We start from the raw sequence: 13,851 nt of genomic DNA, 5'->3' as shown, positions 1-13,851 counted from the left end.
CTGTGCTCTGAATTCTTTAAAATGATCTTCACATACAGTACACACTGTAATGAATTGCAAGACCGAGGAAGGAATGTGCAGATTGTATTGTGCAATAAAGAGACCAGAAGGGGGCATTAATTGAAACCATGCTCCCCTGTCGCTGAACGGCTTCAGGGCGGAAGAGAGGCAAACATGTCCTGAGCCATATGGAGTGCTATAACGGCACACGTTTAAAAACAGCTATGAATAACTGCATTCCTTCCAGTGCCAGCAGGTCATCCCTCTTTCATTGCGAGCCTTCTGGTATGAGAATTGACTTTTTTTTTATGTGCATCTGAGAATTTCCAAATGCTCCCAAATTAAATATCCATTGACATAGTTATGTAATGTCACTTCACATAAGCAGAGTTCAATCACATTCCTTTAAAGGTTATTCGATTCACATCTGAAAAATCAAGGGGTGAATGATTACTTTTGGAGATGGATGGAAGTAGGGGAAGATATAAATTGATCAAAGCAATGTCGAGTTCCAAAAATTAGGCTCTCATGGTGGGAGAGGAATCTTACGCGCTTCCAGAGGTGGGCAAGACGTAGGATGATGGAATGCTGCTTAAAAAGAGGACAGAATTGTAATAACAGCTGTCTTCTCTTACGGAACACAGAATGCTTTCCAGCGATCTGAATAAACAAGCACAGTCTGGCTCCCCTGGGGCCCTGACTCAGCTTCACTCCAATTGGATGACTGCAGGAGCGCCATCAGCAATGCTGTCCACCAGCAACATGCTTCCAATTAACAGTGATGAAACAGGAAATAACTGCAAATTTGACATTCCTGGGCTTGCGACGAGCAGCTTTGTGTCCAAAACGATTGTAGAAAAATAGGATCTGTGTTCAAGAGGATACGTGTCTCCATTTTTAGATTTAAAAACAGATGAGTGCAGAGTCATATTCAGTTGATGACACCAGTCGTCATATACTTTTTTCTGCTTGTCACTGTAGATCACCCAGAGGCCATTGACATCTCACCTCAGTCTGCCATTGAGGGGTTTGACATCACTCTGTCCTGTCGGGCCTGTCGCTACCTCTACACAGACCTGCAGTGGCTGGATGCCAGGAATCAAACAATCACTACGAATGTATCCAGTCTTCAGATCACCAACTACTCGATTTCTCTATCCCTCCATGCTCATAATGTGTCCAGAAACAGCATCGCGGGTTACAAGTGCCTGGCATATAAACTCAACAATAAAGTTGAACTCAAGATGGCTACAGTTAATATACGGGGTAAGTAAGTGGTCTCTATCATCAGATGATTAGCTGATTAGTCACACTAATCCCCCTCTAGAGATTGTGCTCATATTGGCATGTCTCTGCAGGTTTGCACCACTGGGGAAAAAAAAAACCCTGTCTCAGCAGTAATAGAAGAAACCTCTTTGTATTCTTTGGTCTATGCAGTGAGAAAACGCCCCTGGCTGAGTCAAAATCTGACTAATCAGAATGTCAACAGTAGCAGCACCCTGATGCTGCCATGCTCTGCTGTGGGAGTTCCCCGTCCAGACATCACATGGTACAAAAATGGTGTTCCAGTAAAAGAAGGCCCAGGTAACTGATGAACATCTTCACTGTGTTGTGTAAGAGGAAGAAAACATAGTTAGCTGTGTAGAACTACATTATCAGCAGGTGGCTCTTTGGCACCAGCCAGGCCAGAATCTCCTCTGTTTTCCAGTGGGAGACCCATATCCTACGTGTGTCAGAATGCAGAAAGCATCCTGTCTTAAACTGAATTCATATTTTCACGAAGCTGAGGTCATTTTTTGTGTATTTTAAATGCAGAAGGCCAGTTTAGAAATCGATTTTGAAATGACATCACACCTGTATAGTGTGCAACTCTAGCTTACATCTGTACAAATATTTCAAACCTTCCAATGTGAACTTGTATCTCACAGGTATCACCCTCAGAGAGGACGGCCTCCTGACCATCGAGAGGGTGAAGAAAGACGATGAGGGTCTGTACGAGTGTGTAGCAAGCAACATTGATGGTTTTGCGAAATCCAGTGCTGTCGTCACTGTTATCGGTAAGTCGCTCCTTGCTGTGCCTTGACAAACCACCCAGCTCACTGTTCAGTTTGAACTGGAGTGGTTTCAGTCATTCTGGCAGCATATCACTCACATCCAATACACTAATTATTAGTTCATTGTGTAAAGCATGTCCAGTTAAAACGACTCAGCGGTCCTTTCGCTAATGTTTTCTTGTCACAACTACAAACAGCTCTGGTCTCACTTCAGTAAGAAAAGTCTCCCCTGACAGAAAATCTGTGGCTGCCCGGAATGCCAAGTGAATTCTTTCTTAAGTTTTACGACCAAGGCTCTGACTGAGGGTCCTTACACTGAGGACATGACCTCTGCAAAGTGTTAAGAGGTCCCCTAATGACTGCAATGAGCCTGGCTGCATTGACAGCTAAGGGACTGAAAACACTCAGGAGATTATCCGGGGAGATCTGTCCGTTTGTGTGCGTTGCATCAACGTATAAACTAAGTTACACATTGACATGTAAATGTTTCGATTTCGAAAGGGAAGTCATGCGACCACATTGTCCATCTGTAGGCAATAAATATATTGTATTCAGTTGTAATTCAATTTCAATTGAACGTCATTGAACATTCCATCATCTTCGCAAAGCAGAAATATGTGCACACGTTCTGCTTTCACTTTTTAGTGAAGAAAACCACAAGAAACTGCAGATTCAAGGTATACGAGCTGAGAGTGTCAACATGGATTATTGGAAAAACAGTTTGAAAGAAAACACAGCACTACAAGTGTGGAATGCATATCCCATACAAACCAGACACAAACACCAAAGTGTGTTTCCACTTGCTGTTTTTGTAAAATTTCTCTCAAAGAAAAGTTTAAAAAAAATATAAAACATGAAAGAAAAGTTTTCAGCACCTTAAGTCAAACACCAGACTCTGTACATTTGCAAATTGGTAACTAAATACTTTCTTGTGATTATAATTGTCCACTTATCCCTGATCATAACGAAATTAACATTTTTGAGACCAGGAAAGGTATCAATGGATGCTCTTCTCTTTTCAGGAGATGAAGGGAAGTCAAATATTGAGGTAATAATTCTGGTGTCCACGGGAGCTGCAGCTACGTTCCTCTGGCTCATGCTCATCCTCTTCATCCGCAAGCTCAGGAAGGTAAGACATCACTCTGCAAATGTTGCAGAACAAATTTGCTGAGATGAAATTGTCCTTTGTATTTTGTTTTTCATTAAGTTGATGTCAGCCAGTGAATTTATGAAAGTGACTCTTGTGAAATACGTTCCGGTGGAGGGATAAATTTACCCAGTGTTTATGATTCCCACATGTCCTGATTGTGATATTGATATTTATTACCTGTCCTCAAAAGAGAAGTTAAAGTGCTAAAAAAAAAAAAGAGAGAGAGAGAGAGAGATTTTGTCATTTTACCATTTACACAACTTGGTGTGAACTTGAAATTAAACAGAACCTTAAAACTCTTGCGTGTCAATTGTCAAAAACCCCTGGTGAAATCTACATTTTCCTTTCACCCCTGCAGCAGCCAGCGCACTTTAAGATGGGTCCATCTATCATCATTGACCCTGACGAGTGTCCCCTGGAGGAGCAGAACGACCTTCTCCAGTACGACAGCAGCAAGTGGGAGTTTCCCCGTGATCGCCTGCGACTAGGTACGTACTTCGTTATCCTATTATGGAGAATTTTACATTTTAAGTGTGAACCACATAAAATAACTTTTGACTCTAGTTTGTCGCTGGACCTCTAAATTTGGAGGATTAGAGTGCATTTAGCCAGGGGCAGCGATCCAGACAGAAAAGTGAAAAATGATGCCCTTTTTTGATATTGTTATGGAGAACAATTGCTCCTTAGATATGTCCCATCTCCTCTAGTCCAGTTGATGTGCATCAGGTAAGGTTCACAAACCCTTGAACTGTAAAGCTCACAGCCCCGTTGAGGAAAGGGAAATGTGTCACAATTTGTGCTGCTTGAACGTACGTATGTTACTTACCTAGAGTTTCAAGTAAGATCAACAACAAGTCAAATATGTCTTATTAAAAACAGCCTGTTGATCAGAACCCCAGTGTGTTGCTTAATTAAATGCTCACAGCCCCACTGACAGGGAAACCTGAATCCCACAATGCCACTAATTAAATATTTTCTTCCTTCACCAGGCAAAACTCTTGGCCACGGAGCTTTTGGAAAAGTGGTGGAGGCCTCTGCCTTCGGAATCGACAAGCTCTCAACCTGCAAGACTGTTGCTGTCAAAATGTTGAAAGGTACAGTTTGAAAACCCACATTCATTTGCATTCTATAACCATACTAGACAAAATAAGGCCAAAAAATGTAACTCTTATTGACATAACTGCCTCTCATGACCCAGCTGGTTCATCCTGAGTCCACCACTCTGGAAAAACTGGCTGCATCACTGCTGCGTGGGAAGCAGATGATTAACAGCTCTCTGTCATTGCAGCAGAACAGTTATTTCTTGTGCACAATACTCGCACCACATGTGACAGCAATTCCTTTTTGTACATAGTGTGAGTTCAAAGTGCTCAGAGTCTGTTCTGCAGAAAGTGCAGTTAGAGGTAACAGCAGAGAGTTCGAACCTTGTTCTTGATGGAGAGATTGAGAGTCTGCAGCTCTGACAGCTCAGGTTGGACTGTCCAAGAGCTGCAGGCCATGAAGGGTTCACAAGTGTAAGATAAGAATACAAAATGAGCAATAAAAATATATTCATACTCGGCGCATTGTAGAGGTTCTGTCACTTGGATACTATCCCCGATATCCAACCTTCATTTTGAAGGACTTGTTTAGAATCTCATTCCGACATCTTTCCAAATGTTCAGAAACAACAATAGAGTTGGATCACATCAAATTTTTAATCATTAAATCTTATTTCAGTTGTTCCTTCCCCCACTTAATTTGGGAATGACGTCTAACTTTTGGATAACTTTCCTCAGCAGCACAAGATATAGACTACCTACCCGTGACTGGTGATGAGGGGATGATGTATGAGCAAGGATGAAAAACAAGGCTGTTGGTTTGGCTATCTTGGTCACTGATGTAGCATTAATCCTGTTTAAGTATAAATCACTCACTTTCAGAGAGGAAAATCTCTCAGGCTGTTGTTGGTTGTAGGTCAAACTTAATGGAAAGCAGCAGGTCTCCTCCAGTTGACTGTGGTTGACTTTGAGACTCCCTTGCTACTTTAGCTTCTCGCTCATAAATATCTGGTGGGTCAAAGCAGCATAAAACAAACTCTAAATCTTGATTTTCACAGTCATCATAATTCAAGATGAGAACATTATTTCATTCGGAGATGTGAGCTCAACCATTTTTATTTCTCTAAATTTGTCATTTCTGACAAAAGCAGTCTCAGATCACTCGCGTTAACACAACAATGAATGAACCAATAAATGAAAAATGAACTCCGAAATTAAATTCCAAGGTATACATGAGAAGCACATGTGGAAGGTCGGCACAATATAAATCCTCTTTGATTTTTACAGTAGATTTAATATTTGAAAATGTTAGTCATATTGTATCATCTTCATCCGCTAAGGATGATTGACAGGTAGTGTAGTACTGTAGATGTGGAGTACTTTATGGATGTCTCACCCATGTTGAATTAAAAAACAACACAGCCATCCAGGACTGGCTTTAGCCTTCCTCAACCCATGAGGACTATTCAACATAGCAAAAGAAAGTTGTCTTCCATCTTTACTTCATAAAAATTTAAAACTCTTCCTTATTTTGCAGCATGGATTTCAAGCATACATTGTCGGAGAAAACAAAACAAAATTAAAGGACTTCAAGGCAAATCTGATCTGTTGTGAATATGTTGTGTTTTTGTGGGGATGTTTGATGTAACCAAAAAGTTCTACATGTGTCACGACAGGAGGCGCTACATCAAACGAAAGAAAAGCGCTGATGTCAGAGCTAAAGATCCTGATCCATATTGGGCATCACCTTAATGTGGTCAACCTACTGGGAGCTTGTACGAAGCCTGGAGGTGAGCTCCAGCAACCAGGGGGTTATACGATAAGAACAGGACACACGAATTGCCTTTTGAATAGCTGTCATATTTAATCCAGATTGTAGACTTTGATATGTTGCAGGAATGGAATAATCCTGTGTGTATACGTTATTAACAGGCCCACTGATGATGATCGTGGAGTTCTGCAAATACGGCAATCTGTCCAACTATTTGAGGAGCAAGCGGGAGGACTTTATCGTGTACAAGGTGAGCGCCGTGAAACAGCACATCATTCTAGCTACAAGCTTGTCAGCAGCGGCAGCTTTTAACATGATATGCTGAATGTGTTCTGATCAGAACCAGGACGGTAAGGTGGTGTCATCAGGGACCGGCTGCGAGCTGAGCGAGCTGATGAAGCGCCGCCTGGAGAGTGTGGCCAGCACCGGAAGCTCAGCTAGCTCCGGCTTCATCGAAGATAAGAGCTATTGCGACTCAGAGGAAGAGGAAGAAGGTAAAGGCCAAACTCTCCTCCAACCCCACAACCCCTCCCTTCTCTGTTTGCACCCCACCCCCACCCCCCCAACAGGGAACACAAGCTCCCCTCAGATTGTTCTCTGCTCTGAGAGTCTGATGGGACGTTTCCTCCTCCTGTTCAGCAGTACAATCAGTGCAGCAGGAGCCACTGTCACCCTACTGAGTCTGGGGAGGCGTCTGTTTATTTCCTGTCCTGACCTGCACATTGCTCTGCTCTCAGACTCTGGCTCGTCACGTCGGCCATGTTGTTCCTGATTGTTATTTCTGGTTTGATTAGTTGTTTACTCAGGTGGGCCAGTGGAAGGACTTCTCGAGTTCCTTTCTCAGACCCTCGACCTGCACCCCGGCCCACAACCATGCATTTCACCTGACATCTGAAAAATTGGAGGGATTGTAGTTTAACCCTTATCAGAAAAAGGATGTTTTTAAGGCAGCGTGTGTAGGAGGATACACAGTGTGAGGATGTGTTAGAGTCATGTGTTGCACTGTACTCATAAGAACCATATCTGACTCCTTATAAATCACCCTTAAACACAGCTAGATTAGTCAGTGAGGCCTTACACATCCAGAGGGAAAAATTATTTTCACTGGAAAGAGTTTGTGTTCTTTTGTTTCACAGAATCGGAGGATTTATACAAGCGGGTTCTGACATTGGAAGATTTAATCTGCTACAGTTTCCAAGTTGCTAAAGGCATGGAGTTCTTGGCCTCACGCAAGGTATTCTTCAAACAAGTCACTTTAAATAATGTATTTTTATGATTCAACTACGGTCTATAAATACAATTACATTCATGATGGATTTGTTGTCTTTTTTAGACAGGAGATGTTGTTTTGTGATTTATGCCACACTGCATACACTTGATCTCACTTCTCTAAACGACGAGAAGCATGATCCCATTCCCTAAATCCAGACTCATTCATAAGTCAGGGTAAAGCGGATGGGACTGATTAGAGAATGAAGCCATTGTTGTAAATAACCTGCTACGGAGACCATTTTTGAGACTGGATATGGAACACATCATCTCCCATTGTAATATCACTGATGACTTCACCATGTGTTCCTCTGCAAGCTGATATGCATCATGGCAAGCACCAAACTTGACCTTGCACATGAGACCTTGCATCCAATAAGATTTCTTTTGTTTCTGTCTTCCATCAGTGCATCCATCGCGATTTGGCTGCACGAAACATCCTTCTCTCCGAGAATAATGTTGTGAAGATTTGTGACTTCGGGCTTGCGAGAGACATCTACAAAGATCCAGATTATGTGCGCAAAGGAGATGTAAGTTTGTCACAGCAACATCTATCTATTAAGAATGTTTTTGCTCAGGAGCATTTTTATGAACTCTTTAACATGCTCGTCAGTCAGCTACTTGACAGAATAAAAGACTGTAAATGTCTACAAAAGCTTAGCAAAATCCAAAGCGGCACCTGCTCACACAATTTAAACATACTGATTCTCCACTGGATTATAAGGCACAAAATGATCTCTTATCTTAATATCTGTGTACAGGCTCGACTGCCACTCAAGTGGATGGCGCCTGAGGCCATTTTTGACAAGATCTACACCACCCAGAGTGATGTGTGGTCCTTTGGTGTTCTCATGTGGGAGATCTTCTCTCTGGGTAAGTGTCCCGACTCACTGCTGTTCTATGACAAGATGGAGAAACGGAACCTCACTAAAAAGAAAACAATCACGCACCTAAACAGGCCTTCTCATGTGTCTTCTGCAAACATTAAAAATGCAAAGCTAACCTGTACAAACACTTAATTACTTGATGCAAAAAGAGGTTTCGGGTACTTGTAGTTTGAGTATCTCCCCCCCGCAACCCCGAATGGGTAAGCGGTATAGAAAATGAATGGATGGGATGGGCTTCTTAATGCATTTGGACACAGTTGTCAAGTAACTTTCATTTTCATTGCCACCCGACGTCAAACAACAACAGTCCTTTGGTGTCTTCATCACAGTTCACTATCAAACTTCCTGTTCAGGTCGAACTGTGTTCTTGTTCCTTAGCACCACCTGCTCACGTCCCCGTCTGTCCATCAGTCTCCTCCCTTTCTCTCCCTCTTGATCTCTGTCCCTCTCTTTCCTTCTGTATATCTGTCCTCCTCCATTACCTGTCTTTGTCTCTGCCCTGCTCTCCTGCTCTCTTTCCCCCAACCAGTCAAAGCAGAAGGCCGTCCCCATTGAGCCTGGATCTGCTCCACGTTCCTGCCTCTTAAAGGAAGGTTTTCGTCGCCACTGTTGCAGGATGTGCTTGCTCATGGAGAATTGTTGGGTGTAAATTCATTGAAGGAGTGTAGTGCCGGACCTGCTCTACTTGTGAAGTGTCATGAGATAACTTTTGTTGTGATTTGGAGCTCCACAAATAAAATTGACCTGATTTGTGCTGATTGTGTAATAGAGTCATAATTTCCAACCAATCAGTGAAAATGGAGAATTAAAAAAGGTTGCAAGTAAATCAAAGGCAATCAAGTGAAAAAAGTCTCAGTGAAACATTGTGTTTGATATCAGCAACACTCCGTGACTCCTGACTGCACAGTCTGGCCAGATGTACAGGTTAATAGCTGTCCTCCTCCACTATGGGGCTGAGCTTTGGGAGAAAGGCTCTGGACTTGCCTTGTCAGCCTGAGAAAGTCATGCCAGTCACACGAAACCATTAGTGAAGTGGCTGTGACTTTTAGTGTAGGCATGGGACATTAAAACACCTTCCATTGAAGCGATCTGCTTCCCAGCCGGCAACACAAACTCCCAGTTACCAAGCAGCCAGCTGACAGAGTAAATGTGCGTCCCTGCTGTGAAACCGCTGCAGCCTTTAAGAGAGAATTGTGAGACAGTCCGTGACTGCCTACCCACCGTGGCACAGAGCTCACCTCACGTTTCTATAGCAAGACTGGGCTTGAAATGTTGTATGTTTAAATGTCACCGTGGGAACCAAGGGAAACGTGTACGAAAGCAGAGAGACTCAAATGAATGTATCGCTCCACTGTACTCAGGACGGTGCCGCTTTTGAAACACTGCCATACAGAGTTATTACCCAAAGTGTGTCAAATTGCATACTCTTTAAATGTAAAGCGCACTGACGTCACTGTGACACATTCACCTTTTCTTTTCTTTTTTCTGGGCAGTCTCTTTCTCCCTCTTTTGTCGTTATCTCACCATTTTTTTCTGTTTAAAAAAAAAAAACTCTTAAACATCTGGGGAGTGTTAGCAGGATCTCAGAAAAATAAATCTTTGAAACAATGATACAAAATGACCAAAAAAAAAGAAGATGACAAAGAAGTGAGCTTTGCAACCTGATAATGTTCAGAGGTCAAAGTGTGTTTTCTGAAGCCCTCTGGGAACCAGAAAGGGTTCAGCTGCCTTTTGTTTCTTTAAATTTCTGTTCCTCAAGCATTAATGGCAGATTATAAACCAGGTCAACATAGTGTTGGTCGTACTTGACGGATATCGTGAACAATATTAATGATGGAACCTTCAGTTTCACAATAAGATGACGTTAAAGCGTTGTGCAACTTCTATTTTTCCGTGGGACCTTCATACACAGATCATTATGTTCTTTTTTATGTATATTTATGGAATATATTGCTTTTAGTTCTCGTTATTTCGAAACTTCGGCTGCAGTGAGTTCCAAAGAAGATGAAATTCACTTCACTGTATGTGACAAGGATCATTTAAGGCTCAATTGGTGCTCAGCATGTTTATGCGGTAGGGTAACTGGAATATGAACTGTGACGGGAGAATAAAAGAGGCTATTTAAATGTTTGGATGGTGTCTTTTATTGTTTTGAAAGCCTTTTCTTCTTTCTTTAAGCTCACCGCTAAAATGAATCAGTGGTTTCCCAGTACACTGGCAAAGCCACAGAGATGGTGGTCTTTATTGTGTCTCAGGATTCAAGCAGGCATACAAAAATATTGTTTAATGAACCAGCAATTTTAGTTCATAGACTAGAGAGTGTTTCCAAAACCAACACAATGTGATATTTGATACTGAAGGATACTAGAGCGCTTCATGTGGAATTGCGAAAGAAGACGGGTTCAGGAATTACGTTTTAACAGCAAAGAAAACAAACACGGTGGTGATTCCCTCTCGGCTCGTGAGACATTCAACACATTCATCACTCAACAGTTGCATTGATGGATTGACACAGTTGATGTTATTCAGTCAACAAGATGTTTCACTGGGCTGACAAGGAAATCCTCCTTGGGGAATCAGTTCAACAGGTGGCTTTTAGTGGGTAATAATCTCACGATGCATTAATCGCTCCCAGTAAACGAAGCCATAAACGTAATTAGGGCCAAACTGAAGCAGATTTGAAACAGTGAGTCAACTGGTCCATCTCTGTCTGCTGTTTCGTGTTGGGATGTTGAACTTCGCTGCAGATCGTCAGTTTAATTCAGGATATTTTGCTGCATTTTATGTGAACATGAGCTGGACTTCCCTTTGTTTTCTTGTCATTTTAAGTCCTCTGATTTACTATAGAATTTTACAAAATGAATCCCTCACAATCGACTCCATTCTTTACCTTCTTTCAACTCTGCACACATTTGAGAAAAAAATATGGGTGGAAATATCAATCCTTTACCTCTCATGTTCCATATTAATGAAAATGTATGCATTTCAACCTCCACGTTGACCGTTTCTCTCCCTTCTCTCTCAGGTGCTTCACCCTACCCCGGTGTCCAAATTGACGAGGAATTTTTCTGCAGACTGAAAGAAGGGACCAGAATGAGAGCTCCAGAATACTCTTCCTCTGAAATGTGAGAATTAACAAGAACAATACTTTGAAAGGACATTTTTTCTTTGACATGTTCCTTGCCGCACTGTCCATATCCATTAAGTCAGTCGCAGTAGTAGCAGATAAAGACAGAGGACCCTTCTTTATCCAGCCAGTCTGCCGTATCAGCTGCCAGGAGGCAGAGTTTCTCTTTTTCTTTGTGGTTGCACCAGAAGGTCAGAGGTGACTGATAAGCATCATGGGTAATCCTGTTTTGAATGTTGAAGAAGGAAACATTAGCTGCTGATTAGCTTTGCGGCGGCGCGCTTGAAGCTCTGACAGTGGTGTGGTGGTAACTGAGCACCACTTTTAAAGTCAGTGTCTGTAGTGAGGACCCTGAGAAGGGTGGATATCTGTGAGAGAACAGTCTTTGGTATCAGCTCTGAGTGTGTGTGTGTCTGGTTTTCATTTCAAATGACTGATACAGTAAAACTCCTCAAATCCTATTTATTTTGAAAGCATAATGCACCACTTTTGCTTAATAATGATGTGGTATCAAAAGGTCTAGCAATCTTGTGCCAAGTAAAGCAAACTGAATGAATTTATCAGCAATACAAAGAAGAGAGTGGTTGGAAATGATACTTGAAATTTAATCCAGACCCAATGGTTTCATTCAGAACAGAAGATCTGTAGATGTAGACCCAACGGTGCCAAGAATCCCTTGTACATTCCTTCCTTATTCAGACAACCCGTTGACAAAAATAGATTACCAGATTATATATTTTGCAATCTTATGACTGTGGAGCCTCGAATATGAAGCCAAGATAAAAACCTACTGATGTTGGTTTAAGTGGGATGCAGAGTAATGCACTTAGAGTCAGTAGGGTAAATTCCACTGATCCCCTCAAGAGGTCTGCAGTTGATCACATGAGTCTGAAATCTAGGGTTTGACATCTTGACCCTGACCCCACAACACTCATCCCATATGAGGGTTGAAGCGAGGCGCTCCAGTCTGCACGGGGTGCTCGGCGTTTAATCTGTGCCACTGCAGCAGTGGCTACATTAACACGGACATGGACGTACTCCTTAATGGCACTATCCTGTGAGTCTGACTACCATATGACCTTTCGCAGCATTTTTTGTGACACGTACAGCAGACGAACCAGTTTTTAACGCATGGTCCAGCTTCTAGCGAGTGCAACAGACCCGACTCTAACCACAACGTTTTGAATTATTTGCAAGAAAATACTCAAAGTATACCACGGTCACAACATGGCGGAAATTCTTCAAGGAACACAGAAAACATATGGAAGTAATGTAGGCGTGCAACTTCAGTCATTAGTCGAACTTTGCTCTATATCATGAAAATAGGATTATAAATTGAATCGTCTATAAGAAACTGTTGTAAAGACTTTATTTGTAGTTTAGTCTTGTGTAGCCTGCGGTCAGTATTGGGATTTTTGTGGTCCGCAGTCACTGAATCATCAGGAACGTCTGTTTGTAAAATCCCCTGTGATGATGCATTGCTGAGGAATTTAGCGGATGCTTTCTTGAGAGTACAATAAAAAAGGATGCTCACTTCCCATCACTTCCCATCCTACAACACATGCCCAACCAGACCCAAAAACTTGCAGGGGCATACTATTCATTCTCATCAGGAACCAGGCAGGAAATGTGGTTTAAAAATTGTGTAGTCAATACAATGTTTCTACATCTTCCCTCAATAATACGCATTAAAGTTGAGATTCTAATCTCCACATCCTGTCACCATGAGGGGGGCTGCCACCTGTTAATACGCCTTCATTAACATTGGAATCATAACCTCTCGCTTGATTTTAGCGTGAGCACAGAAAAAGAGGAAGGGGGCTCTATTCAACGCACCAGGTCGCGTGCTTTTACAGCCAAACCTGAGATTGACTAAATAGGAAGCCAGAAGGGAATTATAATGGCTACATTTACATAAAACATACGATTTCTGTAAACTCCTCTGTGAAATGAGACAAGCCAGTGTGATGGAGACTCGCATTAAGGCTGTGAGTCTTCCCACATGGCCAGAGATGTTGACAGCTTGTCAGAGACCTGACAGAAGCTCTGTGCTCTCATCGGTCTTTACACCCAAGACCCAGAGAGAATCCGATACGGGCCTGCAGGGTTCGTATCACTTGAAAATAAAGAACAGGGTAATGATCAGGATGACAGCCCCGTGTGGTCCAAAGGTTGGGTCTATCTCAAGACAAAGGCGCCAAACGACAACCAGCTCTGTTTTTACTCTAAGGTGCAAAGTATTTTTGGCACAAATCAGGTTCCACTTTACATTACCTCAACCCAAATGCATGTTGTTCTTGGCATTGACATGAATTCAGTTTGTTGAAGGTTTATGTCGCAGCTTTGGCTCAGTGGTGTGTTCTTTGTCTGCAGATATCAGACCATGTTGGACTGCTGGCAGGGGCAGCCACAGCAGCGGCCGACCTTTACGGAGCTGGTGGAAAGGCTAGGAGACCTCCTTCAGGCCAGCGTGCAACAGGTATTACACAAACAATGGGCCACATATGAAAGTAATGACACCCCCCCCCCCGAAAATTCAGCCAGCGTCGTCGG

At 42.4% G+C, this 13,851-nt stretch overlaps 1 protein-coding gene across 1 annotated transcript in view; it reads left to right on the top strand.

Annotated features, from left to right (window-relative positions):
* The window catches only part of kdrl (kinase insert domain receptor like), a 48,580-nt gene that overhangs the window by 23,652 nt on the left and 11,077 nt on the right, over positions 1 to 13,851 (top strand). Inside the window, exons 14-27 of the mRNA XM_086221831.1 lie at positions 982 to 1,266; positions 1,438 to 1,584; positions 1,929 to 2,057; positions 3,077 to 3,183; positions 3,563 to 3,692; positions 4,194 to 4,298; positions 5,921 to 6,034; positions 6,177 to 6,265; positions 6,356 to 6,509; positions 7,152 to 7,249; positions 7,692 to 7,814; positions 8,046 to 8,157; positions 11,197 to 11,296; positions 13,672 to 13,777. Of these exons, the coding sequence (XP_086077957.1) occupies positions 982 to 1,266; positions 1,438 to 1,584; positions 1,929 to 2,057; positions 3,077 to 3,183; positions 3,563 to 3,692; positions 4,194 to 4,298; positions 5,921 to 6,034; positions 6,177 to 6,265; positions 6,356 to 6,509; positions 7,152 to 7,249; positions 7,692 to 7,814; positions 8,046 to 8,157; positions 11,197 to 11,296; positions 13,672 to 13,777 (1,799 nt within the window). The remainder of the gene's footprint in view (positions 1 to 981; positions 1,267 to 1,437; positions 1,585 to 1,928; positions 2,058 to 3,076; positions 3,184 to 3,562; positions 3,693 to 4,193; positions 4,299 to 5,920; positions 6,035 to 6,176; positions 6,266 to 6,355; positions 6,510 to 7,151; positions 7,250 to 7,691; positions 7,815 to 8,045; positions 8,158 to 11,196; positions 11,297 to 13,671; positions 13,778 to 13,851) is intronic.

Source organism: Aulostomus chinensis, chromosome 13 (assembly GCF_037954235.1).
Source record: "Aulostomus chinensis isolate RoL2024-O1b breed Wild chromosome 13, RoL_Achi_v1.0, whole genome shotgun sequence".
In the NCBI taxonomy this organism is placed as follows: Eukaryota; Metazoa; Chordata; class Actinopteri; order Syngnathiformes; family Aulostomidae; genus Aulostomus; species Aulostomus chinensis.
This window is presented reverse-complemented; position numbering and strand designations above follow the sequence as displayed.